General features: G+C 54.5%; 6 protein-coding genes across 6 annotated transcripts; 2 read left to right on the top strand and 4 right to left on the bottom strand.

Moving 5' to 3' along the window:
- Positions 1-50: 50 nt before the first annotated feature.
- On the bottom strand, positions 51-1,271 carry M409DRAFT_28363 (glycosyltransferase family 69 protein; the record flags this gene model as incomplete). Its single annotated transcript, XM_033809002.1, has 1 exon — positions 51-1,271. The coding sequence occupies one exon, from the start codon at positions 1,269-1,271 to the stop codon at positions 51-53; it is 1,221 nt and encodes a 406-aa protein (XP_033662215.1).
- A 768-nt stretch (positions 1,272-2,039) lies between these two features.
- On the top strand, positions 2,040-2,924 carry M409DRAFT_28362 (uncharacterized protein; the record flags this gene model as incomplete). The annotated part of the gene is made up of 1 exon (XM_033809001.1): positions 2,040-2,924. One exon carries the CDS (start codon positions 2,040-2,042, stop codon positions 2,922-2,924), a length of 885 nt encoding a protein of 294 aa, XP_033662214.1.
- A 680-nt stretch (positions 2,925-3,604) lies between these two features.
- On the bottom strand, positions 3,605-4,430 carry M409DRAFT_28361 (uncharacterized protein; the record flags this gene model as incomplete). Its single annotated transcript, XM_033809000.1, has 3 exons — positions 3,605-3,684; positions 3,742-4,101; positions 4,172-4,430. The coding sequence occupies 3 exons, from the start codon at positions 4,428-4,430 to the stop codon at positions 3,605-3,607; spliced, it is 699 nt and encodes a 232-aa protein (XP_033662213.1).
- A 410-nt stretch (positions 4,431-4,840) lies between these two features.
- On the bottom strand, positions 4,841-6,252 carry M409DRAFT_28360 (uncharacterized protein; the record flags this gene model as incomplete). The annotated part of the gene is made up of 2 exons (XM_033808999.1): positions 4,841-5,017; positions 5,071-6,252. The coding sequence occupies 2 exons, from the start codon at positions 6,250-6,252 to the stop codon at positions 4,841-4,843; spliced, it is 1,359 nt and encodes a 452-aa protein (XP_033662212.1).
- Positions 6,253-6,908: 656 nt separating this feature from the next.
- On the bottom strand, positions 6,909-8,515 carry M409DRAFT_69914 (uncharacterized protein; the record flags this gene model as incomplete). Its single annotated transcript, XM_033818494.1, has 4 exons — positions 6,909-7,378; positions 7,431-8,348; positions 8,407-8,451; positions 8,503-8,515. 4 exons carry the CDS (start codon positions 8,513-8,515, stop codon positions 6,909-6,911), a joined length of 1,446 nt encoding a protein of 481 aa, XP_033662211.1.
- A 674-nt stretch (positions 8,516-9,189) lies between these two features.
- Positions 9,190-10,385, top strand: M409DRAFT_69913 (uncharacterized protein; the record flags this gene model as incomplete). The annotated part of the gene is made up of 3 exons (XM_033818493.1): positions 9,190-9,232; positions 9,297-10,230; positions 10,286-10,385. 3 exons carry the CDS (start codon positions 9,190-9,192, stop codon positions 10,383-10,385), a joined length of 1,077 nt encoding a protein of 358 aa, XP_033662210.1.
- Positions 10,386-13,657: the final 3,272 nt, after the last annotated feature.

The following is a 13,657-nucleotide window of genomic DNA, read 5'->3' as shown; positions in this document are numbered from 1 at the left end:
TCTTTCTCCTTTCTGCTCGATCTGATAAAGCGCAGTGGGCAAGGTATTGATCAAACATGCGCCCACCCATTCCAAATCAGCACCTGCATCTCATTAATCAAACAAAACACGCCCCTCTCCTCATTCCTCTCGCCCCTCTTCCTCCACATCCCCACCCGTCCCTGCACGACTTGCTCCTTGAAATACGGCGTCGTGATCCACCTCAGAATCCTATTCGTCCAAGCGCCCAACGCAATCTCATACGACGAGATCCACGGCGATGTCTGGAACGAGTGCACAGCTTCATAAGCCGGTCCACTGTATCCGACGCGCACGTTGGGGTTGAGCCAGACGCCTTTGGTGGGCGAGAGGGGGTTGTCGGCGTGGATGAGGCAGCATTCGGAGCCTTCGAGGTGGGAGAGCGCGAGGCTGTCCGGGACGCCCCTGAAGGCTAAGCGGTTCTCTGAGTAGAAGGGTGCGGCGTCCATGGCGACGATACCGTTCCAGCAGCTCGTGACAGGGACAGGTAGGCTGGCCTTGACGGCGTGGCGAGACGTCCGCGCTCGGAAAAAAGGCCACCGCTGCGTGAGCTGATCATGCCATTCCGCGTCCCTCAATGCAAACGTGTCGTAGAACGAAGACCCATGCTTGAAATCCAATGAGCAAGCCGCCGCATACTGCCCCTCCCTCGTCGCCAGCAAATTCCTCACGTCCCAATTGTTAAACACCACATCATTCAAAAACAAGACCTTATCAAACTTCAACCCACCCTTCTGCAACTCGTACAACGGCTCCATAACCAAATTCCTCAACTTCGCAAGATACGGTATCCGTCTCAACTCGACCTGTCCCCTCGGCGTCCGGATCCAGCCCGTTTCCGCCTCAGCAGGAGTTCGAGTCACCTCGTCAAAATGAGTCGTATTATCCAAAACAATCCTCCTCGAAACCCCCGCCTCCTGCAATCGTCCATCCAACTCCCTCAACGCGCCTTTCGAATCGTCAAAACTCCCGCTCTCTTGTACGCTCACGTAGACATTCTCGCGGCCGATCTCTTTCGCTAGGTCGACGACGGCTCGATTCCAATGGCTTCGCAAGATGGCTTCGTTGTTCCAGTGGATGCTCGCTATGAAGATCTTCTCTTTGCCCAGGGCGGGTGGTTGCTGTGAGGCTTCGCGGACGAGGGCCGTGCGGACGTAGAGCACTTCGATGGCAGTCCAGGCTAGGAGGAGGATTCCGACGATTTGGAGACAGCGTTGGAGTAGGGGGCTGCGTTTGCGGATCCTGGGTTTCATTGGGTCGTGAGGTGGAGAGGATAGCGAGTGTCGCGAAGTTGGGTGGATGCTATCGAGGACCGGGACATCGAATGGATTGGTAATGAATGACGATGCGATGTCGATGCACTCGGCATATCAGGCAGGGGGTATGTATACAGCTGACCGATGCCAGGACAGCATGGTGGTGCAAAAGACTGTCAGTGAAGTGAACTTGAGAGACAAGACTGACGACATGTGGTTCGACTTGGCAAGGGTCCACCTTGAAGGCTTGGGGTAATTTGGGGAACGCGAGCATGGAGAGGAGAGAGCTCCGCTCCAATCAAATTTCTCGTATCACCGCGCAGACGAACTTCAAGTTCACCTCGTCGTTTGTCCTCAGGGCAACATCTCAACTTCTTCTCAATCATGCATGGGCCCAAGCAATGAGTCCGTAACTAACATGTCCGACTGACTATGGCCTCTCGGAGGGACACCGACTGTAATAGAGTCACCACCGGCCAACTCCCGGTCCTCGACCCAGCGCGACCCGCGCGCCACGAACCTCGTAAAGCTAACCGAACCTTCACGACAACCATCCAACTTACACAGCACCCTCTTCCAACCCAGGTGAGGCTGAGGTTCCCCCAAACGGAATGCAGCGCGAGACGTGCCAACGATGGGTTTGAGCGATGTGTGAGGGTGACGTACGCTTCATCGCCAGCCAACATGTATAATAAGGACAGGGGAGAATTGCAGAAGATGGGTGCTAGATCCAGTTGAACGCGACATCTTTCAAGAAGCCACACAATGGCGATCAATCAAGTCCAAACGAGAGCCGGTCCAGTCGAAGCCGAAGTGACGGGGACCGGCATACCAATCCTCATCCTGCACGGCAGTCCGGGAGGCATCGATGCCGCGCGAACCATGAGCCACTTCCTCGACAAGCATGTGTTTCAATGCATCTGCTTGTCACGTCCTGGATATCTTAATACGTCACTCTCGCGAACCCACCGATCCATCGACGACGAAGCAGATCTCGTAGCAGCACTTCTCGATGCCTTGCAAATACCACGCGTTGGCGTACTTGCCTGGTCCGGTGGCGGTGGAGTCGCATACCAGCTAGCTGCCCGACATCCACAACGTGTTTTCGCTATGGTTGCGATCGCGGCAGTGAGCAAGGCGTGGATTGCACCTAAGACGCCTCTAGCGGAACGCGTCATGTTCGGCACGAAGTTTGGGGCCAAGGTGGTCGACTTCATGTCCGCAAAGGTCCCCGAGCACGTGGTCCAAGGAGCGTTGGAAGGAGAAGGTTCCCTCCGCGGCGAGGAGCTCGAGACGCTGGCGAAGCAAGTAATGGAGGATCCGGCGCAGCGACAGGTCGTGCTGGAAATGGCGTCGACGGTGAACGTGGGCGGTCCGCGGAAGGAAGGATGGCTGAATGATGTGAAGAACTTCGCGGCGATCAAAAGTCTTGGGCTCGAGCAAGTCCAATGTCCAGTCCTCCTCGTCCACGGTGATGCCGACACGGATGCTGTTCCGAGCTATAGCGAAGACGCTCATGCCAGGTTACCGCTCAGCATCCTGGTGATGATGCCCAGAGGTACGCATCTTTGCTTCTATGCGCACCCACAGGCCCGCGAGGTCCAAGCGCAGGCGACGAAATTCTTCTGGGATCATGCACAGCGTCCTTGAATTGTGCCCGTGGTCGGCACGAGCAAGTTGATGAGACAGAACACGATTGCATGCTCAATCCCCTCGCGTACGGCGGTTCACAAGGTCGTTAGACGCCGAAGGGTGCGAAAATATACCGATGGGTGTCGCGCAGAGGTTCTGATGAGCGATTCGAGTCGTAATAGCAGCACGCGATGAAGCCAGGCAAGGAGGGAATCACGGGTTGGTGAAGCTGGAGAGGCCATGGTCGCTGCACATTGTTTGATACACATTAGCATAGCGACTCTCTACCCCTCAAAAAACGATACACCACCAATGTTCCTCCCATCGTCCCTCGAACCCGCGTGCACACAACCTCAAACCAACGTTCGATGAGGGGTAAGGGTTTCGGAGAGATATATGCCTCTGGATTAGGTGTGCCGAAGTTGCGGCGAAATGTTTCTTTAGCAGGCGGCGCTAGGCTGCGGAGGGAAGGAGTAAAGTTTCGTACGTCTGGCCTCGTCCGAGTCTCAGCTCCAATGGTCCTTCTTGGATGGAATCGTGCGGCTACCATTTCAAGAAGTCAGAGAGTGTAGTGCTTTGAGAGGTAGGTTTGGGACTGACTTGAGAAGCGTAGTGGACCACAGATGATAGCTTTTACTGGCACTACCATCGTCTTGTTCGATGGTCCTCGATCGTTCAACGTGCCTCCTCCTTGCATCTCACTTTGACTTCTTCGCCGAATCTCCACGCATGACCTTCCTCCGCTGAGCCATCATATGCGTATACAGAATATACGCGCCTATAAAAACCATTAGCACCTCCACCACAGCTTCTCGGAAGATTTGCTTGTACTCACCAGGCACATAGACGAAAAGCACCAACTTCAACACCCACTCATACGCCAAATTCCAGGTCCTCGCCGGCTCAATCGCCTTCCAAACCAGCCAACACTCACTGCTGATCCCCAATGGATACAGCACAAAAAACGTATTATACCTCAACCACGTCAAGAACCCCGGCACTTTCCCATACAGCAAGTTGAGGGCGAAGTAGCTGTACCGAATCACCTCCGTCACGCTCCACGCGATGAGCATGCTGGAGTAGAAGGGGCTGCTGCGCGCAGTGGTGTTGGGGAAGTTGTGCACGATGCCCCAGACGAGGAGGAAGCGAGAGGCGACCTGCATGAGGGTTGTGAAGAGGGGCGCGCGGACGAGACCTATGAGAAACAGACATACTTAGCTTCTGGACGGTTTGCACGAACATGTTTGCTTGTGATCTGGTTTTACCTATCGCAGCATGCAGCACCTCCAATGCAGCCAGCGTTTGTGTCCATTTCGTGAACTCCCCAGTGCCGAGATACACTGCTTGGTATCCATGGAGTGCCAATATCAAGACGACTCTTCCCAGAACCACCGACCAGAGTAATGCGGAGACGGAGTTGTAGAGGATCAGGTATCCAGCTTTTGCTCCTGAAGGCGCGCTCTTCTTTCGCGATTGCGTATCAGCTTGCTGAGGAGGTTTCTGCGAGTCGTTTGGCCGGTCCATGGTGATCTGAGTTCGGTGTTGTATATGGCTCGCGAGAGAGGTCATCGAGAAATGTCAAATGAAGTGAAAGTGGAAGTGGATCCCCTGCATTCGGGCCGAGCCCCAATCAGCCGAACCGATCCCTGCATGCCATTGAAATATTGACGTAGCCCGAGGAAGAAGTGTACGCGATCTTGAGAACCATTGTTGTGTGTACCGCCATGGTTTTCAACGAAGTGTTCGTACTGAAAGAATCGTCATGCTCTGAGTAGAGCAAACTTAATCATAGCCAACCCCGTGCTCAAGCCTCATGATGCTCTCCAGCCCGAGCATTTCATTTCCAGACCCTGCATCCATCATCCTTCCTACTCGCTCGAGTTCGTCTCGTCTGTGCCCTGCAGACCGTGGAATGACCTCTTCACTGGACTTTCCTAACCACCAAAGAAGACGCGAACCATCGACTTGCTCGAGGCTGATTCGTTGCATCCATCTACCACGCACTGCTTGAACGGCGCTGGCGCATCAATGACTGCAGCTTTGCCTTTGCCCTTCTTCACTCCCTTCGAGCTGCTCTTGTGTCGATTCTCGGCGCAATCACCACAGTACACCTATATCTTTGTTAGCTTTGAAACCAGTCTGACCGAGGAAATTGAAGACTTACATGACCGCATTTCTTGATGACCCAGACTTCTTGTTTCTTTTCCGTCTCACCAATGGCGAGCTCATCGCCGCAATTTGGACAGACCACCACTTCATCTTCTCCAGGATTCCGAGTGAAGCCTTCTGCTGGTGGTTCAGGAGGCTCGTACTTTGGCGTCGGAGGCTGGTTTCCCCCAAACCCCATGTCGAATCCAGTCATGTCGTAGTCCATCAGTGGCACCACGCCACCAAAACGGGGAGGAGGTTGCTGTGCAAAGCGGAGATGTTGCTGGTGGTTGTGCTGGTGCCGGTGGCTGTTTGCTCCTGCCACATGGGCCTGCTCGAGAAACGGAGGTTCACGTGCCATGCCGTCCAAAGCACCGCCGAAGTTGCTGAGGCGCTGAAGAAGCCTACTCCCAGTTTGCAGCACTCCAGTGAAGTCGAAAGCGCGGTCAGCGGTGCTCCTAGTGCCCACGCCGCCTGTGGCACCAGGGCTGGCGAGGTTGACTCCCTGTGGCCGAGTTCGGGTATCCACGTGCACCACATCGTCGTCGTCTTCAGTCAGGTCGATTGTGTCGTGAATGCCCGTAGGATATGGTGTGACGCTGCGTTGCGTCGGCGCAGCAGGTGTGTGAGATCGACTTGTAGTCTGTGGACGGGATCGTGGACGAGATTCGACGAACTCGAGGTCGTCCATGTTCGGGGTGTCTGTGTTGTGTCTTGGTGGCCGTCGTAGAAGGGAGATGCGAGGGTGATGATCGCGGGGGTTGCGATGGCCGGGCGGCGGCAGGAAGTCGGTGATGTTTGGGCGTGAAGATGTCGCTGCAGTGTGCTCCTCCTCTGCGTCACTGGTCATGTCGATGATGTTTCGCCCGTAGCGTGGAAGTCGCTGGGCACGTGAGGAACCAGCTGTGGCCGTCGCTGCGGACTCAGAAGGTGCTGGTGCATTTGCGTCCTGAGAATCATCCTCCTCCGTGAGGTCAATAACCATGGCTGGATTCCGACCCGTAGCCGTGTTGGACCCTCCTCCTTCAGACATGACTGGACTCCTGAAATCGTATCCGTCTCCTGCAAAGCGTGGAGCTCGTGGGGGAAGTGCAGGCCTGTTCGGCTGAGCTCGTTGTGATGGGTGGCCGTTGTTGTAGTGGGCGTCTTCAGGGACGAAGAGCGGGTCGGGTGAAGTGCTGCGGTTGGTGTTTGCCATTGTGCTGAAGTCTCGCTGTGAAGTAATAGTCAGCACATGAACTGCTGACGAAGATGTTGCGAGTGAATTGGAAGCGGGTGGTCGTCGCTCACCTTGATAGACTGTCGCCGGAGGAAAGGGCAAGTCGTCGATGCCGCTCTCTCACGTTCCATCTTCCGCCTTGAGCTCGCGGCTCGTGAAATGCCTAGGAACTGAATCAGACCGTGAGTCTCCTTCAGTCAGGCAGTGCAGCAGGCGGGCGACGTGGGTTGTTGTGTGTGTGAGGTGTGGAGAAAGGAAGCAAGAGACGAGCCCAAGTGAAGTGGCGCTTGGGTGTGGTGGAGGAGGTCCAGTTTGGCGTGCCGCCGATTTGTCGACCGAGCCCGTCAGCGACAACAAAGCACCCACCATTCACTACATGTACCTCTGCAACATGACTATTTCACTTTCTGATAGTAACTTGTCACGATTCTCTTCTCGAGGTTTGCCTTTGAATCCGTGAACATTTGGTAAGAGGTGGCAAGTCATCTTCTTAAGTCCGAAGACCAGTGCTACCCTACAGCCGACCCATGAAAGTCACAGGTTTTGTCCATACTCCTCGCGCCCTTTCTTCGGCTTTCATATGCTACAAGCTCCTTTTTGACGCCTGAACGCCCTGCACAATACACCATGCCCTTCTACGAGCTCAGAACACTAACAGCGCCCTCACCCGTGAGCGCAACCAAAGCCTTCCCCTTTGCACCCCACTTTACGTCTGCCGCGTTGAGCGCCTTGCGGAGTGGTTCGGACCACGACTTGGAGCTCTTTGAATACTGATTCACAACAACAGCTCCAGGTCCGCAAGCTGCCAGGAACTGTCCAGTATAGTCCCAGGAGATGCCAGATACAGACGTTCCGATGTCGATGGTCTTGAGTGCGTTCAATTTCCGAAGATCCCACACCGTGAGCATGTTCTGCCCTTGATTTGCCGATGCCAACCAGGTTCCATTCTCGGAGAATGTGAGCGCCACGATCGGAGTCGTTGCTGCGGGAGCAGGGAATGTGTGTGCCAGTTGCGAGGTTCGGATATCGTAGAGCCGGACCGAACCATCTGCGCCGCCGATTGCAAAAAGGTGGCCGTCGGGGTGGAAGGCGACGGTCGTCAATTCTGAGAGAAGTTAGCCCGTGCTACAGATATTTCGAGTCGATAAAAAGCTTACCGATATCACCAAACACTTGCGTCGCAACCTTGGAGGACGCGAGATCGTAAACAACATAGCTCTTGTCGTAGCCAACCGACACAAGCACCTCGCCGCTGGGATGAGAAGCCACAGCAGTCGCAGCTCCGGCATGCTGTTGGAATTTGGCTTGCACTGCACCCTCCTGGGCAACAGCAACAACACCAGTGGATGTAGACACTGCCTGCTTGTCGTTGCACCAAGTACCACCCAGAATCGCCCCAGCGCCGAGGTTGCTTCTCGTAGTAAAGGCGCCTTGTTGGAGATCGTAGATACCGATAGTGCCATCAGAGTCACCGCACAGGAAGAAGTCGCCAGTCTGATCTGCTGCCAGGGTCTTCGCTCCGGTGAACTGGCTGTCGACAGATGATTTGACGTCGAAAGTCTGAATCTCGTCCGCAGTGGCCCAATCCTCTGGCACAGGTCGCTTGCGACGGGTGCTGGAGAGTCGCTCTTGTGTCTCTGTGATCTTCGCGACAACGTCGTCCGACAGAGGCTGGCCATCCACATCCATGGCATCTCCATTTGTTCCATTCACGCCGTTGGCGCCTCCGCTGACTGAAACTCGCGAAAGAGCATCACGAGCCTCGTCCCTCTCCTTTTGCAAGCGTGCAATCACCCTCTGCGCCGAGTCATTGTAGTACAGTGCAGTGCTCAGCTCCTGTCTCGTCTCTGCAAGCTGTTGCTTGAGCTGGTAGGTCTCCAGGATGAGCGCATCCCATTCGTTCTGGAAGGTGGAAAGGAGAGCAGGAATCGAAGTGAGAGTCGGTGGTCGCGGCTTGACAACACGCGCTTGCTTGAGGTCGATCAGGTCGTCGGTAGAGAGCTCTTCGCCGTTGACAGGGTCGGTGCCGTGCTCAGAGATGTAAGTCTCTATCAACCGCCTCTCAAACACATTGCCTATACCTACAGTGAGCCCTCGTCTTTCATGTGCAGCTTTCGCGTTTCAGTCACCCACCGGACTTCTTCGATGCGACGGGCTCTTGCGGAGCTTCACCGCTGACTGATTCGAAAGTCAGTGTCGATCAATGAATCTGCATATGTATTGACTCACTTGCGCACAGCATTCTGGCGGATCTGTGGACGATTGGCTGGTGTTAATGCGATTGAAGTGGTCGTAGGGAATTCTTCGCAGCATGTCTGCTAGCGGCAGCGGCTGGTCCCGTTCACAAGCCTCAAGCCACCAGCCTCTGTCACACACAGAGTCTCAGCACAGAAGCACGGATTCCGTCTTCTCTCAACGTGACAAGCCACAACGGGGTTTCTGCGCCTTTACTCTGGAGTCCATCTTCTCCAGCCTACGTATTAGTGGATCGAATTACATCAATATAGCCACCGCCCGCTCCATCCCTTCGCTGTGTTTCTGTCGCAGATGTGATGCTGGCCGCAGTGAGGCCGACGCCCCCAATCAATCACGCTGCTTCCATTGTAACGCAGTCGTAGCACACCGCTAGCCACCGTCCGCAGGCCTTCGTTCGCTCCCAGCACGTTGCATAAGGCTGACGAGCTCTGCACGGGCAATTTCGGACCTGGCCAGCGCTGGTGGGGTGTGAAGCTGCTGAGGAGGGGTTCCAGTTTCTTTCGTCATGTCCAAAGCGAAGCCATTCTCATTTTTTCCTCCTCAAAACCACCACTCCTCCAGCTCACACTTGCTCTGCAGCTTCAACTTTCTTAAACTCCATCAAGGTCGCCCTTTACAGTACCCAAGTAACACTTACTCAGCAACAGCACAACCACCGCAATGGCTCCTGCAGTTCTCAAGAAGTCGGGCGTCGTCTACGGCGGTGGGTACTTGCGCGAGTTTCGGCGGCCATTGAGGTTCGATACACTGACTGCTGCCTCTGCCAGATGATGTCAAGGACCTCTTCAAGTACGCCCAGGAGAAGCAGTTCGCCATCCCCGCGATCAATGTCACTTCTTCCTCCACCGTCGTAGCATCGCTCGAGGCCGCTCGCGATAACAAGGCCCCTCTCATCCTCCAGGTCTCTCAGGGCGGTGCCGCCTACTTCGCCGGCAAGGGCGTCGACAACAAGACCCAGGGCGCCTCCATCGCCGGTGCCGTTGCCGCTGCCCACTACATCCGTGCCGTTGCCCCAGCCTACGGCATCCCAGTCGTTCTCCACACCGACCACTGCGCCAAGAAGCTTCTGCCATGGTTGGATGGTATGCTCGATGCTGACGAGAAGTTTTTCAAGGAGACCGGTGTGCCGCTTTTCTCTTCGCACATGATCGATCTGTCGGAAGAGCCAGTCAAGGAGAACATTGAGACCACCGCCGCCTACCTCAAGCGCGCTGCGCCCATGAAGCAATGGCTCGAGATGGAGATCGGTATCACTGGTGGTGAGGAGGACGGTGTCAACAACGAGTCTGTTGACAACAACTCTCTCTACACCCAGCCAGAGGACATCTACGACATCTACAAGGCCCTCTCCCCCATCTCCCCATACTTCTCGATCGCCGCCGGTTTCGGCAACGTCCACGGTGTCTACAAGCCAGGCAACGTCAAGCTCCGACCAGAGCTCCTCCAGAAGCACCAGAAGTACGTGCAGGAGAAGGAGGGCACCAAGGATGAGAAGCCAGTCTTCCTCGTCTTCCACGGTGGCTCTGGCTCCAGCAAGCAGGACTACCTCGACGCCATCAGCTACGGTGTGTGCAAGGTCAACCTCGACACCGATCTCCAGTACGCCTACACCGAGGGTATCCGTGACTACATGATCAACAAGAAGGACTACGTCAGCTCGCAAGTCGGCAACCCAGACGGCGAGGACAAGCCAAACAAGAAGTGAGTCACATCACACAGAAGTTCGGGATAAGATTTCCAACTAACACATCGCCAGGTACTACGACCCAAGAGTGTGGGTGCGCGAGGGTGAGAAGACCATGAGCAAGCGTGTCGCCGTCGCCCTCCAGGACTTCAACACCGCCAACCAGCTGTAAAGTCTCGAAAGAAGTTGTTGTATCGAGCGAGGCGTTGAAGAAGCAGAGGTGAAGATATCAATGGACAGGCAGGTGTTGAGGAGAGATGAGGAAGAGGTTGCTACTTGATGATGTTCAATGACCAGATTGCATTCCCAAACCACAAATGAGTATGAGGAAATGAAAGTGATCAGTACCCTAGAGTGTACATATCCGAGCTTGAATTGGCCTTTCTTGACAATCACATTCTGTTGCTTTCCATGCTTGAGCCATCATACCACTATCATTCCGACTCTGCCCGACAACCTCCTTTTCCTGGACTCATCATCCTCGGTTGGAGAGGTTCGGCAATTCACCGAAGAGGGAACTGGATCGAGCCATGGATAAAAGATCAAAGCAGAATGAGGTATGGTACACTGCCGCCAGCGGCATTCTTGACTACAGATTATGCACACTCAATATACAGATCTCGACCGTTCATACAAAATCTTTCAAGCAATCCACCTCCTTTTCACATACAGTCGCACCCGTCTCTGTTCACAACCGTCTCTCGTAACTCTACAATAAAACATACACACTCCCCGCAACAACCATCTATCTCACAAAACTCGACCTCGACACCACAGGCGACGACCTCCTCATCAACCCAACATCCATGGCCGTATTCCCCCAACTCCTCGAAAGATCATGATCGCGATTCGCATAGTCGTACCACGTAGGGAACCCCCCATCGTCCACGGGCACGAGCTGCGGTGATTGTGTGTACCTTCGAGGAGTCCCTGCTTCATGTATCTTCTTCGACGGACGGCCTCTTGGCTTGGAACGTTTTGATTGTCCGCTGCCGCCGCCCATTTCGTCCGGGAACGGTGTCCTCGGCGTCGGTGCGGGTTTGAGTTCCTTGAGGATTTTGTTCAGTTCCGTGGGGGTTGTGGCGACTTGGGCTTTGAGGTATTGCATTGCGTTGGGGGTTTGGAGGCTTTCCATTACTGGTCGGCGGGGGGTGTATTCGAAACGTTCTGGTTGTGGGGGGTCGGAGGCTTTCAGGGTTGGGTCCAAGAATGCTTCGTCTCCTTTTTCGAGCAGTTGCACGATGTCTAGGGATTCTCCGGGTGGGATCTTGTCGGGATGCGAAGGGGTCACACAGTCCATGTCGACTTCTTTGCGGAGGACGTGGTCAATATCCACGGCACTGAAGTATGCACACGATTGAGGGAGATCATCGATGCCCATTTGCTGGCTGAACATGGCTCTTGTCCAGACGTTTGCGACTTGCAGTGCCATGGCGCATCGGTACTTGTCTTCCTTCTTGGCAAGATAGCGAATCTCATCATGTACAGTCAAAGCAAGTCGAGCGTTGATGTTGTACCTTCGGCAAAGGTATTCCATGCTAATGATCAGGAGATGCAGGTAGTCGACACCAGATGATTGAATAGCCCAGTTGATGCGGCTGGTCATGAAGCCTCCTTTGTTGATGAACCGCCGCATGAGTGCTTCTGTGATTCCAGCACCTAACACTGGCGTTCGAGGTCGTTCTTGCTCAGCGAAGTCTTCCAACTTGTTGAACACCAGGCTCTCGCTACCGCCATGCCAGAACTTGCGTTCGCGTAGCAACTTTCGGGTGATGCTATTGCCTTTCGTGTTCTTGTACAAGTTCGTAGCGATCTGCTTTGCATCCTCCTCCTTCAACGTCGGGTTAAATTGACGAAGGAGAGATTGAGCAAACTTCAGTCCCGCACCGTAAATTCGACCATAATTGAACACCTTCGCATCATTGCGAGAGATTCCTAAAATCTGGGCCGTTCGAGAGTGCAAATCGGTGCCGGCTGCTTTTGTGCCCTCGAGAGTCATGAACCCAATCGCGTTGCCGCCATGTATCTTGAAGCTCGCGTCGCCAACCAGGGAGGCGATCCAGAGTTCTTGACTGTCAACATCGGCGCCCACAAAGCAATAGCCTGGCGGTGCTGTAATCATGCTCTTCAATTCTGAGCCCACACGATTCTTCTTGGCATTCGAAGCCGTTAACCAGGTATTCTCGACGGCTCTGCGAGTGATAGTGCCCATGGGTATGACTTGTGGGAGGATGTAGCCCAGATCAGTATTCTCAGAGCTGGAGTCGGCGCGTTCCTTCTCGTACACGACCATCTGTGACGTGATACGGTCTCGAGCAGAGATCCAATACGAGCATGAAGCATTCATTTCGAGTGCTTCTTTTCCGTACTCATACTCGGATGACAGTGTACCACTCTCAAAGAACTTGAGATACCCTTTGGCAAGCGGAGATGTGCATCTGGCTTCCGGACCGTCCTTGTGCGGCAGCTTGAAGTAGGTATGATCAAAGTCGTCCCGCAGGACCATGTTCTCCTCTTCAAGCATGTCGCATTTGGTCATAGCTTGGTCTTCATATTTGGAGGCCTGGGAGTTGGGCACTTTGAAGGTCCAGCCATACTTGTCCGACCACACCAGTGGATGACTGTCCCAAGCCATCCTCAGCAAGATCGGTGCAATTCGAGTGCGAACCGTCAAGGCAATGTCGGCATCATTTCTGGCAAAAAGGTCCCTGTACCATTGTGGCATGCCGGGTTTCTTCTGCCTCGCAGCTGGTCGTGGTGGATCGCCCTTCTTTTTCCCCTTCACCATGCGAACTTCCTGTCCGCTCCAGTCCAGCTGCCGCAGCCAAGGGTCATTCTGGTACATGTCGGGCTCCTCCTTTCGCTGCAGAGCTCCCTCAGCAAGATCGACAAGACGCCCCGTGACTTCAGAAGACAACTTGTGATATGTGGCCTCTGCATTCTTGATGTACGCTTCCCAAGTCTTGTCAACAGGTAAGATCTCGGTTGCCATGTGTCTAAGCGCTGCGAATGACACCGGATGTGGGCATGTCTCTAGGAAATGCGGGAAGACCTTCTTGTATACTTTGTGCGTGATTTCGACGTCGGCAGCACAGTAGTCGAGGAGTTCATCCAGTCGCTCGACAATGCCAGCACGATCCAGTTCGCCAAACCATTCTCTTCTTGCCTTATCGATAGTGATTCCGCAGTGGAACTTGGCAACGTCTCGCAAGCTGTTTACAGAAGACCGCCCGACCCACAATTCCTCCTCCTCAGGCGCGGTATCTCTTGATTCCAGTAAAGCGGACAGATCGACGCTGTCATCTGCTGCTGCTATCCGGTCCTGGAGATCACGTTCCTTGCGATGCTTCACCCAAGTCGGCCGTTGCCTACTGCACATTCCGTTGACTGCCACATGCAGACTCATGGTATCCATGAAGAAGTTTTTCGACTGTTCCAAGCTAT

Source organism: Zasmidium cellare, assembly GCF_010093935.1.
Source record: "Zasmidium cellare ATCC 36951 unplaced genomic scaffold M409scaffold_42, whole genome shotgun sequence".
Lineage (NCBI taxonomy): Eukaryota > Fungi > Ascomycota > Dothideomycetes > Mycosphaerellales > Mycosphaerellaceae > Zasmidium > Zasmidium cellare.
Note: the sequence above shows the minus strand (reverse complement) of the source record. Positions and strands in the feature narration are given on the sequence as shown.